Source organism: Suricata suricatta, chromosome 4 (genome assembly GCF_006229205.1).
Source record: "Suricata suricatta isolate VVHF042 chromosome 4, meerkat_22Aug2017_6uvM2_HiC, whole genome shotgun sequence".
NCBI classification, from domain to species: domain Eukaryota; kingdom Metazoa; phylum Chordata; class Mammalia; order Carnivora; family Herpestidae; genus Suricata; species Suricata suricatta.
Window position 1 is genome coordinate 663,576 of NC_043703.1, and position 16,521 is coordinate 680,096.

Genomic DNA, 16,521 nt, shown 5'->3' on the forward strand with positions numbered 1-16,521 from the left:
CCTGGACCCCTGGAGGGAGGAGACCCCGCGAGACCCTCTCTCTTCCTGACCCTGACCCTGCCGCTGGCTGCCAGGAAACCCTGTTGCCTGGGCAGGCTGACAGCAGCGTCCGGGTTGCCACCCCATGTCTGCACGGTGGGCAGTACCCCAAAAGGCACCTGGGCGACTCACTTGCAGCCCTCCCCCCACGGCCTCCGACGCCGCTGGCCTGGGGCCAAACTGCACGCACAGATGCTCTCGTCATGAGGAGAGCCTGCGGAGTCCCTGGGGCTGCCACCACGGTGCAGTCAAGCGCGAGGTCACCGGTGTGGGACTGGCGGCTGCCCAGCGAGGCTGGACACACACCCGCCACATGGCCCCGAGGGCCACTCCTCGGCGGCCGGAGTGCTGCGGGGATGGGCTGGGGACGCCCGAGCCCAGGGCTCCCGGCGGGCAGCCTCATCCTCCAGAGGCACAGTCTCTGCTTGCGGGGAGATGACGAGACCCCTTAAGCTCTGGCTCCTGCTCTGAGCGCCCTGCAGGTTGCCTGCTGCTGGCCGGGTGGGGCCACGGCTCCGGCTCTGTGCCCCGTGGGCGGGCCCCCGCCGCCCCCTCCCACTCAGGGGGGGCTGTTCCGTCTCCGCTGAGGACCCGCCTCCGTGCACAACTCCTGTCCCACCTTGAAGTTACCGCCCAGAAGACCCATCGGGCACCAGCTCTCCCCAAAGCTGGGGGACACGCCTGCCACCCACCGTGCGTCCCAGTGAGGCCTCCCGCAAGAGCGCACAGAAGCACGGGATCCAGACGAAGAAAGAAAGAGATGTTTTATTAGCATCTGTTACAGCAACGCGTGACGTGAAGGGTCGTCCGTGCACAGCCACCCGAGCGGCAGGTGGGCAGATCAGAGCGTGACACCCAGTATTTACACGAGTGTGGATCACCCCGAACCTCAAACAGAAGACTGAAAATCACTTTACAAAAAGGTAAATAAAAATAACACCCCTTTATCTATTTTAAAAAAGTGCCAGCTCTCGGTGGCAGAGCGCAGAAAGGACCGAGGGACCCGATGCACGGGGCGGTGCCAGGTACCGAGCTGTGCGCCGGGGCGCGCCAGCCTGTCCTGGCTTCTAGAGCTTACTTTAAGCGTTCCAGGTTTTCATCTTTCAGAGTACTTGTTTTAAGATCTTAAGCACGCCAGCCAGACACCTAGCCGGCCATCCCCAGTCCCAAGGTCAAGACCATGGACCCTCCCTTGGCAGGCTTAAATCTCAGTCAAGAACGAAGAGGCCAAACACCAGAAATCTTAAAAAGGCAAATAACAGCAGAGCCAGCGCCACTTAGGAAAGCACTCTTCCCTCCCACCTTAAAGTTCTACTTTGGTAAATATTAACGTTTTAACCATTAGCAAAATATTTAACCCAGTTAGCAAAATTAACACCGTCATTTCAATACTCTTGTGCATAGTAAATGTTGCAAGATGAACTTCACATTGGATAAAGCAGATTTGAAAATCAGTTTGCAAGACAGTGTGCCTCCCTCAACGCCAACCTAAGCTCTGGCGGCCGCGCTAGATGGTCTGGTAGCCTGCGTGGCTGCGCTTCCGGCCGACGAGGTAGGCGATGAGCACGAGGAGGACCAGCCCGGCCAGGGCGCCGCCCACGGCGATGGGGATCAGCATGCTGTTCTCGTCCAGCTGGCACTCCTCCACTGCGGGGACACGGGGCGCGCTGTGATCGCGGCCACGGTCCCCTCGGTCCCCACGCGCAGGCCCTCCCTCCTCCCCACAGCCCGGCTCTGTTCTAACTGACCCCTGCTCGGACACAGTCAGGACCTCCGGGCCCTTCTGGACACAACACGCCAGGGGCAGCACCCCACATCCCCGCTTTCACGGTGGAGCGGGGGGACATGCGCCACCCCGCAAAACGACCACCTGAGCAAACGGGCCTCGTGCTCGCATCTGTAAGAGGCCGGGTCTTTTGAAGGCACGGTGGTGTGGGAGGGGGAGTTTGCTCAAACCTCTTGGGAGACTAGCAAGGGGACCCGTGCCCCTGACCCCCACAACGCCTCCTTGCAGCCAGGAAACGATTAAATATCCAGACAGAACCAGAGCCGGCACACCCCGTGCGGCCTCCAGCACTGCGCCCGACGCTACTCACCAGACCCAAACTTGTCGCCCTGCACCTGGAAGGCCTGGACCCACACTTTGAATATATTGACGGAAAAGGCCTCCGTGACGGCCACGCGCTGCTCGGCGTTGCACTTGTACGAGCTCCCGACAGTGGCCTGCAGCGCCCTCAGAGAGCTGTTGTCAGCCTGGAAGGTCGGCTCTGCAAAGGCACGGAGAGTGAGTGCTCCGGGACGCGTGTGCGGGCGGGCGCGGTGTGGGGGCCTTACCTCTGGCGTCAGGAAGAGTCATATTCAACTTGATCTCTCCCAGGAAAAACTGGCTGGTATTTGGGTCCTTAAAGAGATGAAGACAATCCTTAACCACTTGCCAAACTCCGTTTACTATCAAACCCGAAGGCCCATCGCCCATCTAGTCCCAGCCTCAGGGCGAGCCCGTGGGGCACGTGGTCTGCGGCGACGGCACTGCAGAAGCTTAACACAAAGTGGATTTGTTCCTTCTAGATCTTTTTACACAATCAGGTGCTACTAAAACAGGGACTGAAGGAGCCACATTCTAACAAAGCTTTTTCCAAATGTTGGAACTTCAGGAACGTAATGCCGACTTTATTAGGAGAGACCGGACTGTCAGTCAGCTCATTTGAGCTTGTGTCACAGACCCTGGTGAAGGGTGTTTCTGGGTTCCCAGACAGGGACGGAGAAGGGAGGACGCAGGACGCCATCCCCGGAAGAAGGGCCGAGGGCAGTGCCCACGGCAGAGGCTGGGCTGAGCGACGGGGGCACACGGCAGGTGCCTCTAATACCCGCTGCATAAAGGACCCGAGAGAGACGTCCTTAACAAGGGGGTGGGGGACGAGAGGCCCGCGCGCCGGCGGAGGGGCAGGCAAACCGACTCCGCCGTCCTCACTGGGGCGGACTCTGGGATTCGGCACCTTCGCCCATTCTCCATGGGGCCAGGGCGCCGTGCGCTCAGCTCTGCCTGGACACGAAGCCGCGGGAGACCAGTGCACAGGGACCCTCACCATTCCGAACTGGAAGAGCAGGGAATGGACGCTGTCGCTCTGGAGCTCCAGGGTCACGGTCTGGGGGCTGCAGCTGCCCCCGGCGCTGGTCTTGTTCGGGTCGATGCTGAACACGCTGGTGGCGGTCTGAGGAAAGCAAACATGTTACCTCAGTCCCGTTTCACACCCCGGGGTCCTCCATTCTCGGAACAAACAGAAGTGATCTCAAGACAAGAACTTCAAGGTTTCTATCATTTTAACCAAAACTAGAAGGAGGAAAACACCCAAAGTTTACACTCGTGCAGATTTCTTCGTTCCAGAACGCTCTTCCCTGCTCCTCCTGGTTGCTACTTTCACAAGGACACGTTGCTCCCACCACAAGCACCCTCCCTGCCACAGTGCACAGACTCGGTCACCAGCAGGGACAAAGGAAAAGCAGAACACTGAACACAAACATTGGAGTGATTGAAGTCTAAGCACCATTTAACATTCTCCCCAGCGACACGGGCCATACGGGCGCCAAGGAGCTGATCACAGGACAGGCCCCTGGAGCCAGGCCTACCGTGTTGTCCCTCTTGCTGTAGGTGACATTCAGCTGCAGCCCCATGCTGGCCAGCAGGCAGGTCCCGTTGGCGCCGCTCACGTTGTACTTGTGCACGGAGGGGGTCTCTGGTGTGGGGGGCGGCGAGGGGCGGGGCGGCGGCGGCGCGGTGGTCGGGAAAGGCCCATCTTGCTCACAGCGCGTCTCTGGAGGGACGAGAGGGAAGGAAGGCAAAGCCCTGGTGCCTCAGAGCCACCCACCAGGAGCCCTGAGTCCCCAGGCCCACCGTGAACCCCGGCACTCTCTCGGCCAGCCATACCTGCAGAGCGGGATCCTCCCGCCAGCCCCACTCCAGAAGAGCGGGACAGTGGCCCGCTGTCCCACAGGGCCACCTCCACTCTTGCCACCGCCCTGCAGCTCTGCCTGGATTCACAGAGCTGTCCCCTTCTGCGCGACAAACCTTCCTTCCTACTGTGAAGTAAACACAACCTGAACCCCGTCACCTGCCGCTCAGACCACTTCAAGCGGCAACAGTTCAACACCCTCCGAGCGGCCGCACGAGAGGCGTGGTGCTGGGGCCGCAGGGGAGCAGGCGCGACACCCCGCCCCCCAGGACAAGCTGCAGCCATCCTCAAGGTGCCCGCGGGAGAGAAGCCCAGGAGGCCCTGGCAGGGATGAGTGGGGGCAGCTGCTCTGTTATCTGGAGCAAGGAGGGTGGTGACGGCACCTGCACCCTCACGTACGGAGAAGGCCCAGAAACGTGAGTGAGAAGTCCTAGAAAAGAGACAACAACTCAGGAGTGAGGGAAGCTGCGGCAGGCCAGGCCTTAGCAGCGGGACACCGATGGGAGGAGGGGAGAGGGCACACAGCGCCCCCAGAGGACATGCCCAGGGGTTCAAATGCAACTCGGTCTCAGAACTTGACCTACTATGATTGCTTAGAACAAGAACTTCTATTGAAAGTCAAGGCAGACGGACTCAGAAGCAGATGAACATTCCGCACAGCTGCACACGGACATCATGTAACGTCTTCAACACCCACGCCCACAGCACCGCGACCCCAGATCAAGCCCTCCGTCCCACCGCCCTGCTCCGGTGGACAACTGGCACGTTTAGAAGAGCGTTCACCTTTCCTGCCCGGGCCGTGGGAGCCGGGCCGCCACACCCGGGACCGCGGGCGTGGAGTCCTGGGGAAGCTGCTGGAACTTGCTCCACTTTAAAAGGAAGCTTTGCCACCTCCTCCGGGGGAGGTGGGGGCGGGGGAAAGAGGGGAAAGGTCACCCTGCAGGGCTGTGACACAGAAGTGACACCCCATCCCCAGAAAGTCCCCTCACCCAGCACGCCTTCACACGGCGCAGTCATGCACAAATGCTTTCCTAGACAAAAGGTAAAGAGGGAAAAATGGCATGATGGAGTGGGCGTGGCTCTGAGCTCTTGGTGGCCGGGCAAGTGCTGCCGAGACATTCCCCCCGCCCCCCCACGAGCTGCAGGCTGATGTCAGAGCTGCACCCTGAAGAAGAGCCTCGCCGTTCCTTCACAGTCACAGAACACGACGTCGCCAATGCAAGGCGGCCTCCACCTCCTGGCCCAGACGGGCGCGCAGCACGCAGCAGAGGGTGGCCGGCATGTGGACACACGCTCCGCTCTCCTCACAGAGAGGGCTGCGAAGTGTCCGCCTGGGAGCGTGATCGGTCCACGGTCCAGCCAAGTGTAAGGGCGCAGCGCCCGCCCCCCGCCCCCAAGCGCAGAGGGAAGCCCTCGCCCTGAGGGCCGGCCCCCGCGAGGGAAGCACACGGAGGTGGCACTGCACCGGGCTCAGTGGGCCCCGCGCGTGAGGCGGCCCTGGGAAGGCGCAGGCTGCTTGTCCTGCGAGGCTCCCCTCCTCCCTCCTCATGATTTTCAGAAGCTTCTGGAGGCCCGAAGGATGTGCCGGCGGCCGGCTTTAGGAGCCCGTGCGCTACCGTCACCAGGAGTCTCAAACGGAGCGCGAGAAGAGCGGCGTCAGCACCAGCTCCTTTCCGTGAAGCCACCCTGGCGGTCGCTCCTCAGGGGGCAGCGCTGCCAAGCTGGGTGCGAGTGGGCCCGGGCCGGGGCGCCTACTCTGCACTTCTAACGGTCGTGGTCATGGGACAGCCTCAGGTGCCCACGCACCAAACCTCGGAGACAAAGTCGACTAAATGCGCACCGTCTGCGGAGCCATCGAAGCCAGGCGTCTCTGCGGGCCTGGGAGTCCGTGTCCAGGGGACACACAGCACGGACACATGCCCTGGCTGGTCCACCTCAGCCCCTGGGACGGCTGTCCCCGGCACCTGTCCCCCGCCAGCCGAACGGAGGCGGCTCCAGCAGCCGGGGCTCGTGCCGTCCTCCTCTGACGCTGAGCCGAGTCCGTCAGTGCTGAGGTCTCTCAGACGGGGACGCACGCGGAGAGGCACAGGGACCGCGGCTCCCTGCCCGGGCCCCACGACAGCACACACGAGCAAGGCCACAGGAGCCCGCGCCAACCCCCGTGGCTCATTCACACCTTCCAGGGGGCATCTGTGTCCACACACTTACTGGTTTCTGAAAATGTGCTCATTTAACAGTTCTTTATTGTGAATCCGTGAGTCGAACAGACTTGGAGAACATAAAACATACTTAACATACCTGACTTGATACAGATCTTTTCCCTGAACCTTTCAATTTAGGTGACACCAAAAAAAAAAACCAAAACCAAAACCAAAAACCCACCACCACCACCACCAACAAAAAAGTGCCTAAGAACTGAAGGAACGAAATTAGCACAAGAAGGGATTAAAAAAAACCCTGAAATGGCTCCAGTTTAGCAGAAATCGAGTATTTTAAACGCAGATATGCAGTCGTGGGGGCGTATGTGCTCAGTTACAGCACACCCCCTACACCCCCTGCTGGGAGGGGCGGGGTGCGGCCCCCTCTGCTCGCAAACCCGACAGAAAGAGCAGCGACAGACGCTGGTGGCGCCGGTGGGCCGGGCGGGGGGCTCTCCGGAGACCAGACCCGAGGCTCACAGCCGGCCGCGTGGCACACAGCTGGGCTTCAAGCACGGCTCAGGCCACGCCAGCAACTCGAGCTGACCCTCGTGGATGAAAACCCATGTCCACCTCAGACTCTCCAAGATGTAATTACTAAGCCCCTACGGCTGGCCAGGAGCCTTGGCAGCAGCTCCGTGGGTTGACACACATGCTGCAGCCTTCCAGGGAAGGCAGGGAACCACCATCACGGGAAGAATAATCACAAGATGACACGTACAGTCTCGTGCTGTGTTTACCAGAAACATCTGTGTGTAAGTGAACCCACACAGGTCACACTAGGGCTGCTCAAGGTCTGCTGCGGTACCTTCTGGGGACAGCTCGGCCCCTGCCCACAAAGCGAGAACTCATTCTGGACCCCCTCCCTGCCATGTGGCTGTTCTGAGAACCCCCACTGCCCCCAATCACTGGGCCCGGACCCAGGCCACTGGAGGACCACGTCCCGGGAAATAAGTCACGGGGGGTGGCGGGGTGGAGGGAGCAGGGAGCTCAGATTTGTTTTTTGCAGCCTTCATTTCTTATCTCTCCACGTAGCCACTGACTGAGGTGACTGCAGAGGATGCGACCTGATACTGACAAGAGCCCCAAAGCCCTCCAGGGCTTCCTGTCCAGGGAAGACCATGCAGACACATCGTGACCTCACCGCGCCCCCCGGCCTGCCACAGGGACATGCTGCTTGTACACGATACTCTGCTGAACTCTGCGAGGACGCTTCCCCTCCACTTCCCAGCGGATTCCCCAGGAGGGCGCTCTAGTGTCTTTAAAGAGCAGCAAGAGTCCTTTCCAAAGCACAGACGTATCCGGAGAGGCAGATTTAACACCCATGACAGCATGCTTCGATGACAGGGATGAATACAAGGGAAGGAGGGGATGGGGCTGTGCTGGGTGACAAAGCTTCAGGTCGGCGGGTCGCAGAACAGAGCAGGCAGCTGCCCACAGCAGGCTCCAAGCGGCCCAGATCGGAAGGCCAAGCCCCCGGGTGACCCTATGTGCAGCTGGGGCGTGAGCCTCTGAGGACAGGAGCTGGAGCTGGGGCTCAGGGGTAGGGACCACCTCCCTTACGCATCGTTCCCCCCCAGAGTCACACACAGACATCCTCTGCTGGGAAAGTAATGCGTGGGGAGCAGACAGCGAGGGGCCATGTGTGGGTGGGGACAGGGCTATGGGGGAGCTCGGGGCTCTCCATTTGACTCTGTGAACCTAAAACTCTTCCAAAAGATAAAATCTATTTTAAAAATGTAATAAACCTTAACAGATATTAGCCTTACCATACTGTCACATCTGAGTTTAGGCCAGAAGCGGGAGCCCTATTCTGGACACCACAGTGCTCAGGGTAGGCCCATCTCGGTGCTCAGCTTTCCGAGCAGCAGAAAACCAGTCCTGAAGGTGAGGAGCTATCCAATACGGCCGCCCTACAGCCCAGCTAGTAGGGAGGGCACCGCACCATCATTTCCCAACGCCTCCGACGGTGTTGGCTCTTCCCTTCTGCTCGAGGCCAGAGAGAGAAGACGACTGTGGTGGGGACAAAACCCAGCTACTTGGAGACTCAGACCCGCAAGCGCCAGCTGCTGAAGCGCTCAGCATGGCTGAAAGCCCCCGCTGCCCCTCCTCTGCCCGAGGAGGGGTGTGCCAGCATGCGCCCCTGGGCCAGCGCAGTCCCCCGCCGCACAGCTCTCCAGACACAGGGGGCCCTGGCGAGGGCCACGTCAGCCGGCTCACACAGACCTGCCTGTGTGCCGGTTGTGTCTTCCCAGTTACGTGAATGTTCTGGACTTTGGGGCTGGCTGGTGCCTGCGCACACCTGGCTCTGCCAGTGTGAATGTGAGCGCAGCCACAGACACAGGTGTGCGAATGACCGTGGCTGTGTTCCAAGCAAACTTTAGTTACAGGCACTGAAACTTGACTTTTGTGTAATTTTCATGTGCTGTGAAATGTTCTTTTGATTCTTTTTAACCTTAAATTGATAAGCATGGGCACGGTTAGCTTCCCAGAGGCGGGCTGCACGTGGCCCTGCAGAGAGCACGCATGCCTCTCAGTGGGGCTGTACCCAACCGCACAAAGGCCCACCTGGCCCACTGGGCCCGCGAACACCCGTGACTCGGTGCAAATCAGCCATGCAGCCGGCAGTCACCCGAGAGTCCAGCCACACTGCGGGGACTGCTGCAAACGGAAGGCTCACAGAGACACGGTTAAACACCGAGAAGGACGGGCAACCTCTCCAAGGTTCAGGGAAACGACAGTGAGCTGTGAGCGGTCAGGGAAGACTGAGGAAGAGAATGTTCTTCAGTCCTAGTGGAACGATAGCACCCTTCAGTACTCACCCTGAGCCAGGCACTGACACACACTTTGCATAATTTTCCTTTTTAACCCTAAGGACCTTCTCAGACAGACTATTATCCTGACTCCAGAAGGGAAGAAGGGAAGACACTGACCACTCGCCCAAGACCACAGAGCTGGAAGGGCCGGAGCCCACCAGCTGAGGTGGCAGGGGCCTCCCGCAGGGGTGGTGACACGCCCCCAACCAGCCCCAAAAGGCACTCAGGTCCTTCCACCATCTGTCCCTGGGCCCACCAGGCTGGACAGAGGTAAGCCCAGGTCCTGGTGAAAATACAGCTGGCCTGAAGTGGACGAGATTCTGGGACTCTGACCTCATTAGCTTCCCAACTGGGAAAGCACAGACGGTTCCAACTGCTTTGCCCTTTCACCCTTTTGCAATCCGTTTGTGTCCCACCTCACCCAGAGAGATCAGTCACCTCCTTTAAAGAGAAAAAGATGTCTAGTGGGCAGTTCTACGGTGTGAGCTGCGCTCAGTCCCCGCTGCACGAATGCTCACACGTCTCGCTCAGGCATGGGCTCAAAGCCATGCCTGCCCGCGCTGAGCTGAGCCAGGGCACCAGGGCCACGGGCAGGGTCCTACCTTCCTTGCTGAAGCTACTGCCGGCAAGGTACGCCTGGATGGTGGCGTCATGGAGTGTGACGGTGACGTTGCGCATGTGGATCTGATTGTTGCTCACACATCGGTATTTTTTATTTATGTCTGCCTTGATGTCAGTGGCAGATTCCACAGTCTTGATGTCTGTATTAAAAAAAAATAAAATCAGTTTTTAACTAGGTGAAGTTCTTAGTTAAAATTTTAGACCCTCTCCAACCCACTTTTCTTAACTTTGTAACTGGTCGGGTTTGGCTCTTACCCTTGGAGCGTGCATTGGGGAAAATTTGTGCATCAGACAAGTTATAAATGAAGCCCATCAGCTGAACACTGTAACGTGTTGCATTTCTCGTGAAATTGAGGGTCAGACTGTGTCCTCTTCCAAAAGCAATCATGAGACTGGGGGCAGATACGTTCTCTTTACCACAAGAGCTGCTATTTAATACTGCCGCATCCGGTGGCAGGTCGAAGGTCGCATTCTAGAACAAAGGACACAGACCCAGTCAGACTGCAGGTCCCCAAAGCGATTCAGCTGTGCCAAAGCAAGCCCTTCGGGGGCGTGGACATCAGCCCACCTCAGCTCCTCCGCAGGCTGCTGTGAGCACACTCACTTTTGACACCAATAACAACATAGGAAAGTCAGTATTACATGTCAGGCTGACTGAGAAGTAATTCAAGTGTAAGACAAAGCAATGATCCACATAAATATTCTTTGTTAACATAATTTAATCTATAGCAGAATTAAAACTAAAGTGATCTTGGTTAACTGAAATAATTCTCACTGGGCATCAAGTAAGCTATGTATTTACATTTGAAAACCCATCACTGCTTGTTTGCTGTAGAAACGTCTGCAGCATGTGTCTCGTTGTGGGACCAGTGGGGGCCAATGTGTAGCCAACACAACTGACGGATCACTTGTCAAACCCTAAACTGCATACCTGAAGGTAACAGAACATCGAGTGTCAACTGCACTTTAAAAAAAGTCTCTTTAAAGAGAGAAAAAGCTGTTTGCTGCAGGATGGTATGAATTTGCCATCATGGACAAAACTACAGAGTCACCTGGTGACCCCGAAACTGAGCAGGACTGGCCGTGTGAGCCACGACGGAACCCCGTGAGTGGACAGGCCGCCACAGAACGCCGTGTGGCGATCCCATCTAGGGAACATCATGTGTGTCCGAATGAAATTTTAAAAATCCAAACACAACCAAAAATCCAAGTATAGTGGCAAGGACAACAGAGGTGTCTGGACAAGTCTGTGACTTGAGAGGCTCCGGCGGGGCCGGCACACCCAGCACAAAGTCCGGGGGTCCCACCACTGCCCTGTGCGTGGGGGCACGACGCTGCCAACACGGAGCTGGGGAAGGAAAAATGGCAGTTTCAACAAAGAACTAAAAACAAAAATTGGTTTAGAGACACAATTTGGTTTAGAGCACATGTTAAAAAGAAGTGCTATGTCCACTAATGGGTACTTGACAAAGAAATACAGATGCAGCTTATTAGTCAGAAATCTAATATATGCAAAAAGCCCTTTCATCCTGCACAAGTTCTTTTATGAAAACGAGCAGCGTGTTGGGAGAGCTCAGCTACCGCACTGCTCAGCGGTTTATACACAATTCCTGGAGCCCAGTGGTTTATCCAAAGCAAATTCAACACATCAAGAGCCGCTGTGCCCTGAGCGTGAATGGACATCAGAAAACAGAAATACTAGCAGGGTGACGCCGATCAGCCTGACGTGCTGCAAGTCTCTGCTGGTATTTCTGTTTTCTGAAAAAAGTCACTGTAAACAAAACTGGGATTACACTCATATAAAGCCGTGAAGGTAGGGGGCGCCTGGGTGGCTCAGCCAGTTAAGTGTCCAACTTCGGCTCAGGTCATGATCTCCTGGTTTGTGAGTTTGAGTCCCATGCTGGGCTCTGTGCTGACAGCCTGGAGCCTGCAGCCTGCTTTGGATCCTCTGTCCTGCTGTCTGCCTCCCATCCCCTGCTTGCATGCTCTCTTGCTCCCCAAAATAAACACACGTTTAAAAAAATGCATAAAACTGCAAAAGCAGGGCATAAAATGGTTCACATACCTGACTGCACCTTCGGTATACACAATAGCGCAGGCTGCTGATGAGCCCAGAAGGACAGGGAACAGGGGAACGTGTTACAGGGAGGTCACTTCACAAACGTTGATTTAAAACAGTAAGAAACATCCTTACACACACCACACCACACACTGCATGAAGGACCCTAGTGCTGCCTACCATAGGACCGCTCCTGGTTTCATAGCTGATCACGAAGGCAGCAGAGAAGTTGGCCATGATGCAAGCCGTCCCATTGCCGTCCGTCACCACAAATGTGGCCGCCGTGCCGTGTACGAGGCCTGCTAACTCCAGGAAAGACAGAAATATCCAAACATGGTTTTGAAAATACAACTGGGCGCTTCTGTGGTCTCTAGCTATGGCAGCAATGGGCTTTATTAGGAAATACCTCTGTGCTTCTTATGAGAACAGGATATGTGGGCTACCGAGGCTGGGCTCAGCTGGGTTGCCTGCCCTGTCCCTCCTAGACACGATTCTGGAAACGTTAACTGTAAACCCACTGGTCGGTCTGCCCACCTGGCCAACAGCTCTTTAATGCCTGACGCCAGGATACTGATGGGGAGCTCCACACTAAGGCCTCAGAGCATCTCTGGAAGGTGTGCCAGGGTCCTGGAGGCACAACTCAGCCTAAGTACTGACTTTCTGCAGAAGCCCCGGGAGAACTGCCGACATCTGTCACTCTGATCGGTGCGGCAGTGAATGTAATCTGACCACTGTGGTAGAGCGGTAGGTAATGTTTCCAAGCCTCACATGTTAGTGCCTTGTTCTTCTACAGAGGAGCAAAAATAGGTGTTTTCACTAGTTCTGAAGCCAAACAACTATCTGCCACCTTAGAGTTCAGAAGTGACATGTCTGTCAGTCCCTGCACACCCTTTCCCCATGCTCCAACCACTCCAGGAACACATGGGACACAGGCACATTTTGAAAACATACACTCAATAGACACTCAACTTTTCATTCTAAAATCCCTGCCCCCAGAAAAGTAAATGGCTCTAATGAACCCAATTTATGTCACCCTTGGGATTTTCACAAAATAAAATCTTTAAAGCCAACTACTATTCAAACATAAAGCAAAAAGTAGCCAGAAACCCGACGCACCTTCCCGTAAGCTTCTGGTACGGGAAATACCAAAATCTAGGTTGACAAAGAGAAGCTTCTGCAGAAGAAAGCAAACTACGGCAAACAAGAAACCTGTGTAGTTATCTGTTTTGCAATTTTTAACTTATGCCCCAGAAAATTCAGATAAGACTACACTAAGACAACTCTGATAAATGAATTTCCATTGTAAAACCTAGAGAAAATCCCATAGCTTTCTTTTAACTCAGTAAAGGCGGCGGGGGGGGGGGGGGGGTTAAGGGCACCAGCGGTTCAGAGAGGCCGGCAAGGCTCAGCAGGCAGAAGCAGGTGTGCGACGGGCGCCGGCCCAGCCCATGAGCGCGTGGCTGCTGCCTGCCAGGGGCCAAGGCTCCCTCGGGCCTGAGATGCCCTCCCGTGGCCGTGGCTCTGGCCTCGCTGCTGGAGGTCCTACGTGACCGCACACGCCAGGGACGGGGCAGGTGGAGGTCCTACGTGACCGCACACGCCAGGGACGGGGCTGCTGGAGGTCCTACGTGACCGCACACGCCAGGGACGGGGCAGGTGGCTGCCTCTCATGAGAGTGCAAACACAGCAGTTCTAACCAAGCTGCGCTTCCAGAAGTCCGTTCCTTAAGCCATTAACACACTTTCTACTGACCCAAAGCACTTTATTAGGAAATACTTCACATTAAATAACTTTTCATTCACAAAATGTTTTCACTTAGTAAATATGCTGAGAGTATTAGCTTTCAAAGTAAAAGAAGGATTACAAAAACAACTTTAAAGTAAGTTTTACCAACACTAGATACCCACAATTATTCAGGAGAGGCCCAGAAATTTTCAATTACTAAGACAAGAACTTTACCCCCAAAGCCAACTGTCGGTCAGGAGAAAGCTCTCCGGGAGCACTAGCGTGTGCGCGTACGAGAGAGATACACGCGCGCTGCCAGAAGTTGCGTGTGTCCCTCCCGGAAGCTTGCTCCCTGGACTGCGGGCCACTGCTGGCCTCCGGCGGGCCGTGCGGCCTCGGTCATGTCTCCCGGGACCATGCAAAGAAGTCACTTCGGCCTATTCCTTCCAAGCGCTCACACTGGCAGGAATGCCAGCCTCTAACACAGGTGAGCTGTGGGAAGCGAGTCTGGTCCCACTGCAGACTCGGCCACCCACCGGTTGTGACGGGCCGGCAGCAAGCGCTGCCCTCAGTTTATGCGCCTGTGAACTGGAACAAGCGTGCTGATCCATCGGGGTCACCAGAGTATCAAACGGGCCAGCGCGCGCAGCACACAGGGCAGGGGCACCGGCCCTGCTGCTCACTGACAGGAGCAGAGCCGTAAAGACTCCTCCATCAAGTTCATCACCAAACCCTCAGAGCCTGACAGAAAATGCCACGTAAGCTCTGTTATTTAACAAGCACTTGTAATGCACGTGCTACGCGCCAGGTCCCACGCCAAGCACTTGGCAGCTGATTCAAAGATCATGGCAACCGCAACAAGTAAACGCCGCGCTGATTCCCTTTCACAGGTGTGAGGACTAAGGGACAGGGACCTAACTGGCTCAAGGTCACATAGCTAGGAGTGCTGAGCAATCGGGAACTGAGTGCCAACACTTGCTGAGTGAGCGAATACGTTTCAAATGATAAAACACTCATTTCTGAAATGAAAGAGGCTGCCTTTCATAGGAACAAGTCAATACATGTCTTCATTAAAGTTTTCGTAAGAAACACCTCTTAGTTTGTCTTGGCTTGATTCTTCTACATCCATTATTTTTATTTTTACTCAGTAATGCATAATCATCTATGACTACTTAAAGGAAGAAGGAAAAGATAACCAAGGTTCCTTCTCACACACCGAATCACAACCTGGAGAGGCAGGCCACGAGCATGGACACTTCTAGAGCACAAACACCCATGTGTGAGGACCAGCACTGCAGAACTGGGTCTAGGTAAGTACTCAGCACCTACTATGTGTGAGGCCCAAGCTGGGCTCAGATGAGGAAGGGAGACATACGTGGAAACATCACAGCACATCTGGAATGTTCTAGTAAAAGCTCACGCCATGCACGCATGTAGCCATGTCCCACGGATGTAGAGAGAAGGGAGGACCCATACTGCCTGGGACGTGTCTAACAACAGAAAATCAAAATCGTGGGCCTCAAACATTCTGATCTCAAATATTGTTATGAATTTGGTCACCAACCCGAGTAACTACCAAACTCCCACACAACAAGAGTCATGTTAATTAGAGTGACAGTTCTTCATTTGGAAAGGGGAAGGAAGTCATCTCGTGGACATCAGTGGGTTAAGACTCCCATTACACAATTACACTTCACCTCGAGTCAGAAGGTTTCAGTTCACCCAGGTCTATGCTTTCTACCAAGTGTTCAAACACAAAAGCACCTCTGAGAAATGCCTATCAATGAAGGAGGAATTAATAATTCTGAAGTCTGAAATACATTTTTAAAAGCCGCTTTCTGATAAAATTATGCATCAAAACTAATTCAAATTAATACACCTTTCCTAAAAAGTTGGATTTTAACTGAAAATGAAACTTTAAAAAATACAGTGTGACAGGCAACAGAAAGTTAAGGACACCACGATGCAGGGAACTAAAGACGTTTCTCTTCCCTCTGAGGCTGAGGTCTTCCAGGAAGCACCCCGCTGCCCGCCTACGTGACAAAACCAGTTCCACCGACTCCTCTGGTGACCCTACACCCGCCAGGGAAGGCCCACACTTCAGGAGTACGGTCGGAATAAGGTCAGCCCGCGTGGCTATTCATGCAGCTCAAAGAGCTCACTTTACACAACAGGCCAACAGAAACGTGAAACCCAAATCCATCCATTCACAGGAACACAGTTTAGAGAAGAGGGGGGCAGATTTCAAGAACCCGGGGTCGGAATGCACCGTCCTGTGCATCCACATCGACCGCGCTCATGCGAGCTTCCTGGAGGTGTCTTCTAGATCGTATTTCAGACTCTGCCTTGCAGGCGATCTCCCTGTGTTGACTGGGAGAGGGGCGGCGAAGGGTGCGGCCACAGGTTCACCAGGGGCATCGGAACGGACTGAAGAGCGCATCTCCCTTTCTCCGGACACCGGAAGATGGAACAGAATTGCCCACTCACACGCCGAGCCCCCGCGGGCTGCTCCGAGACCTGTACTGACGGGGTCCCGCGTTTCGACTCGGGAACAGGGACAGCTAGAAAGGAACACTGCCATTGTGCGGCCGCGGCCTGGTCCTGCCAACCTCTCCGGGTCTCCACTACCGGCCTCCTCAGCGTTCCCGGTGAGCTCGGGTCATTCTAACAAGTCTCAGCTCACAGCACCAGAAGCACACGCACATCACTCCCAGCCGCACCAGACGCGGTTAAAGCATAAAGACGCGCTCTGAGAGGCCGATCCACGCGCCGCCCTACTCCCTACTCTCTCCTCGGCCGGAGCCGTGCCACTCGGGGAGCCGGGGACAGAGGGACCACGCAGGTCCTGGCGCCTCGGGCCGCACAGCTCCGCTCGGCCCTCCGTGGATAAAGCACAGCCGTCCCGAAACCAACAAGCCACTAATTTCCAAGTTAACACCCTGAGAACGAGTTCAGTGACCCGAGAGCGGAACCGGCCCTCAGCTGACATCTCGACCCAACTCCTCACGCAGCGGCCAGAGGGCTCCGGGCCGGGCCCGAAACGACTCGCGGGCGACCCCTCCCCGGCCCCGCGGAGCCCCTCGGCCCAGGAGACCCGGGAGCCCCCGCCCCGC

At 56.0% G+C, this 16,521-nt stretch overlaps 1 protein-coding gene across 1 annotated transcript in view; it reads right to left on the minus strand.

Moving 5' to 3' along the window:
- Positions 1-778: 778 nt before the first annotated feature.
- LAMP1 (lysosomal associated membrane protein 1) overlaps positions 779-16,521 on the minus strand; it is a 15,998-nt gene continuing 255 nt past the window's right edge. Inside the window, exons 2-9 of the mRNA XM_029938389.1 lie at positions 11,864-12,099; positions 9,880-10,096; positions 9,606-9,764; positions 3,667-3,851; positions 3,126-3,251; positions 2,374-2,440; positions 2,136-2,306; positions 779-1,686 (exon numbers count right to left, since the gene is read on the minus strand). Coding sequence (XP_029794249.1) covers positions 1,547-1,686; positions 2,136-2,306; positions 2,374-2,440; positions 3,126-3,251; positions 3,667-3,851; positions 9,606-9,764; positions 9,880-10,096; positions 11,864-12,099 — 1,301 coding nt within the window. The 3' untranslated portion in view covers positions 779-1,546. The remainder of the gene's footprint in view (positions 1,687-2,135; positions 2,307-2,373; positions 2,441-3,125; positions 3,252-3,666; positions 3,852-9,605; positions 9,765-9,879; positions 10,097-11,863; positions 12,100-16,521) is intronic.